General features: G+C 43.3%; 1 protein-coding gene across 1 annotated transcript; it reads right to left on the bottom strand.

Annotated features, from left to right (window-relative positions):
• Positions 1 to 2,038: 2,038 nt before the first annotated feature.
• Positions 2,039 to 4,181, bottom strand: LOC147901334 (protein ELC-like). The gene has a single exon (XM_087375859.1). The coding sequence runs from the start codon at positions 3,827 to 3,829 to the stop codon at positions 2,627 to 2,629; it is 1,203 nt and encodes a 400-aa protein (XP_087231985.1). The 5' UTR covers positions 3,830 to 4,181; the 3' UTR covers positions 2,039 to 2,626.
• Positions 4,182 to 4,805: the final 624 nt, after the last annotated feature.

The raw sequence follows: 4,805 nt of genomic DNA, 5'->3' as shown, positions 1-4,805 counted from the left end.
GCTGATGATCCCAACCTAACTATATCTATCCTAACGGTTGGTTAGATTAACTTCATCACAACCTAACTATATCTATCCTAAGTTCGTAAGAGTAATTGAACCTTGATGTTGTTAACTTGCATCAATGGAACACATGCTTTCCACAAACAAAAATTTTGTTTGCGAGTGTCCTTTGTCTCCCAATGGCTCCTACAATGTCCATAGGTCTCCCACATATCTGCGGTCTACCAAGGTTACTTAAGGACATTGATACATGTTTCTCTAACTCTCTTGCCCTATGCCGGTATTTTAACCTATCCCTAGCTCATGAACCTATCCACAAGCATAATTGCATTTTTTGCCGTCTTAGGCTGCTCTTATCCTATATTCCTTTTTCGTTACTACCTATCAGAAAAGAAATGACCTTGTGCCACTACAGTCTCACTTAAACATGCCATATACCCAAAGAAGATGTGGAAATGCAAAACAGTAGACAGTAAGAACACAGATAAAATTCAAGGATAAACCTGTAACTACAGGATGGCAGGAACATGATCAGAGATCCCACGTCTTGTGACAAAACTGCCCAAGAGAATCCAAAATGAATAAGAGAGTGGAACCGAATGACTACCTTCATAATATACAGTTGAGAGGGATCCACCCTTCATTGCATTATGGTTAACAAGTCCTCTTAAAGTGTGTTTAGCCACAATGGAGGATGGCCCAGGTCCACCAAACAGCTTCCCAGGAGGCAGAGCTAGCACCACATATAAATCAACCCCAAACAAGACCTGGTAAACTGAGTTAGCTGCCTATATAAAGGCTTTCCCATCACCTTTAAGGCTTGCACGTCTGCATCACAGCTAACACATGATTATCTTCTTTGAAAAATCGTACCTCATGGTTCCCACGTCATATATCCAAGCAACAAGTGAACTGAAAATTAACGTGAGCTCAAAATGCCCCTACTTTAAAAAACTAGCTAATCCAAAGCACCATGATTTTTCAAATTTCAAAATTGCATGCACTCAACACGTTAAGAATCTTGAAGAGACCATCTGTGGCAGCAGAAGATGAGGGCAAAAATGGTATACAGATAAGTGGATGTCTCAGGAGGGATGCAACGTAGTGTCATATTTGCATCCATGTGTGCAGACACAGAATCTGTGAACCTTAATGGACGAGAATCACCAAACCAAATATCAATCAGAGCATGGGCCTCTAATAAGTGTCATATTTGCATCCATGTGCGCAGACACAGAGAATCTGTGAACCCTAATGGACGAGAATCACCACTCAAATCATGCTTTGACTTCACACTTAGCAATTTAGTAGGTGGGTCCTGACATTGTGCACTGTGATTCGTCCACATACCACTCCATCTGGCACTGTTGAGGAGTAGTAGTTGCCAGTTACTTGCAAAGTTGGGCTGGAATTAAGGTAACAAACTAGCCTCAAATCGTCCTGAACCAGTGCAGAATTCCAATTCTCTTGCATCCACTTGCAACTTGCTTGCCTTGAGTGCATAGAATCTGAGATTGTCGAGGACAGAATATGCAAAAATTAGACACACAAATCATCGTATACAAAATTCCATTCTGAAGGCATTATCGCAGTTCATACACCTACTGAATTAATATGAGGGTCTGGAGTATTTAGACCCTCTGTACTTCATATGGTTATAATATAATTGCCAAAGTCACAAAACCATTTGTGTTCATCATATTCCCTACTGCTAGAGTTTGTGCCTGAAGACATGGCACATCAATAGGGTGATTTGCAAACTAAAGCCGTATCATATTAGTTTCTTGAATTTACAAATCCCTATCGAACTCTAATGAGAATTTTAAATTAAGTGTTTTTTAAAAGAGATATTGCCAAGATCATCATCGTTCTACTCCTGCCACACCTACCTTCACGTGAAGATTTTCCCTTGCAAGAACGAGCAACTTTTTTTCCTTCTTTAAAGAACACTGCCACGTTGGAAATTGACCACTTAAAAAGCATAAACATGCTCCATGTCATATCTTGATTCCGGCATTGAAAAAACCAGAAAAAGAATGCAGTTGCACCAACTCCAGCAAATTACAGGTCTCATTTTAAGGATATGGCTTTGCATGCGCATTGCCTGAATGACATAGCACTGAGCTGTTCTAACAACTAGGTCGAAATGGTACACACGGCCCATAATCAAACCATCTTCGCCAAGGACAGGTTTTCCACCAGTATCACTTCTAGAAGGCAGCTCCGTGAGAGAATCAATCAGATGCTAAGGGTACAGGGATGGACTTAAAGGTGCAGTCCAATAACCTGCCAGGTTTCAGGTCGTCACAGGGCATCATAGGGAGAAGTACAGCCCCATTTCTCTTTAGAAAAGCATGTAGTACGAAGTCGGCTCAACAATCACCAAAAGCATGATGCAATGGCTTCCATAAATCAGCCTCAGATAACACCCACAGTAAGCAACAACAACAAAACAACGCAATTTAAACTACTTGATTTGATAAATCCCTCAACTTTAAAGCTGCCCATCACATTTCCAATTCTGCTGGTTGCAGACAAATGTAATAAAGCTGAAGTACCGATTTGCTATACTTGTTTGATACATAAGAACACTAAAATCTCGTTGAGCACGACTGATGGAATACTATGAAACATATCTTGTAGCCATGTTGGAAACCTGTATCTGCAGTTGAGCTGCTTGAATTTTGGCAGAGGTGGCTCTGTGGAAAAATTGTTCTCTGGCAAGACTGCGGACGTGCTTTAAGTAAGCATCCACAGGAATAGAGCCTTCCTGCACGGCTTTATCTAGAGAATACATAATGTCTTCAATTGCTAGGTCAGCTGAGGTGCACTCAAGCATTTGCTTTGAAAGCGCATCGCAGGGCTCAAAGACATCATCGATATCAATCTCCAGGTCGGATTTTGCATTCTCTTTCAGCCAATTTTCGACGACATCTGTGTTTGTAAGGATTACCTGAAGCTGCTGCTCTAGCCCTTCTTTTTCCGTCTGCAACTCTCCTAGGCCCTGCTTGAGTTGGTCGTCTCTTTGCTTCAATTGCATCTGCAGATTCATTTGCTTATCCATTTCCGCCTCCCGGGTCTTCCGAAGCTCAACTAAATCTGGCTTTAATCTCTCCATAAGGGCATTGATTGCGTTTCTTTTGAACACTTCCGCTGGATTTTCGGTGCGGCTAGCTCGCTGGGGGGAGGGTGGCAATTGCGTTTGGGAAGGGTACGGCCTGGCTGGAGATGGGCGGGATTGCGATGCAGTAGGGGAAGGATGTGCAGATCCTCCAGCGTTCGCACGTTGATAAGCAGGCGAGCGCGAAGGGGCATTACTAGGCTTCGAGTACAACGGCGGATCCTGGCCAAACATAAGGCTTAGGCTCCGAGCCAGCTCTGTCAGATTGGAACGGGGATAGACCCAATTCTGCAAATAGGGAACCGTGACTAATCCAGATCCATCGACATGTCTGTGAGGTCGTTTGATGACCATATCTCGGGTGGGCGTGACAAAAACGCGAGGGGCAACCTTGGGATAGGCCTCGAGGAGCCAGATCGTGACAGGGATGTTGTAGGTGAGGCCCTGGTAAGTCATGGGGATGGTGCCGTCGGCCTGGAGGAGGTTAACAGAGCTACCATCGTTATGAATGAAGGTATCAGGTTTAGCACGGAGGCTGGGGAAGTCTTGCATCAAGGAGAGGAGGTGCTGGCGGATGAGGAGCTTGACGTCTTCGCTGTAGGGGAGGGCGTTGGGGCCTCGCTGGGAGAGGAGGGAGTTGAGGAACTGAATGGAGGAATGAGGGGAAGGGGGGGTGGAGGTGGAGGAGGAAGAAGAAGAGGCCATAGATCTACAATTGAATGGTGAGAGAGCTTTTGATTGCAGAGAGCAAAGGCAGGGAGGAGAAACCTGAGAGCTTAGCAAACTTGAGAAGATGCAAGCTTTTAGGAGCAAACTGAGAAGATGAGATATGGATGGAAGGTTTTCTCCTATCAGGGTGACCTTGTATGCTCTGCAAAGCTTGGATATTTAGTTGGATGGGTGATTCAATTTCAAACCTATGCAATTTCAAAGCTGCTGCAAAGGAGCTCTCTCTGAGTTAAGGAAGTTTCTGGGCAAAAGCAGAGAGAAGAGAGAGAGAGAGATTTGATCCAACTTTCATAAGCTTGTACAAGAAGAAAAGAAGAAGAAGAAGGCGTTTTTGCCAACCTTACAAAGAGAGAAGACCATACCCCTTAAATGTAGACCCTCATTTTTTGTCCTTCCCCCTCCCCTCACTTTGACAAAGTCCCACTTCATCTCCATGGCTGACTTGGGCTGCACGCATTTGATGTGAAAACAATGCTGCCCGTTACAATTAATGTTTAGTTTCCCATCATCTCTCACAGCTCTTTTAGAAAAGGAGGATGACAAGGACACCACTTCGGTGTGCAACACTCTTGGAACAAGTTAGTTTTTAGGCCCTTTCCGGAAGACGAGTTTAACGTAAACCAAAGTTAGACCTCATCAAGACACTACACAACTTAGATTGACCTTTCATTAACTACATGCTAAATCGTAGCACAACCCCTTAGTCAAAATGAATCAATCTACGTGTAATTGCAATGAACGTGTGTTCAATGTCTACAAGATAACATGCGTTTGACTCTAGTTTTCAAGGAATATAACTATCATAGGTCATTTTGGATGATCTGATGAATCTCTTACTATGTCAATAGCAATAAATGGTCATAAGTGCTTGATAGATATGCCCTATGATAAAAAAACATTTAGATACTCATACCAACATTGCTCGTCTCCATCAATGTGAGTTGCATAAAAT

Source organism: Dipteris shenzhenensis, chromosome 6, assembly GCF_047967505.1.
Source record: "Dipteris shenzhenensis isolate YYH24624 ecotype China chromosome 6, Dip_SZ_1.0, whole genome shotgun sequence".
Classification (NCBI taxonomy): domain Eukaryota; kingdom Viridiplantae; phylum Streptophyta; class Polypodiopsida; order Gleicheniales; family Dipteridaceae; genus Dipteris; species Dipteris shenzhenensis.
Note: the sequence above shows the minus strand (reverse complement) of the source record. Positions and strands in the feature narration are given on the sequence as shown.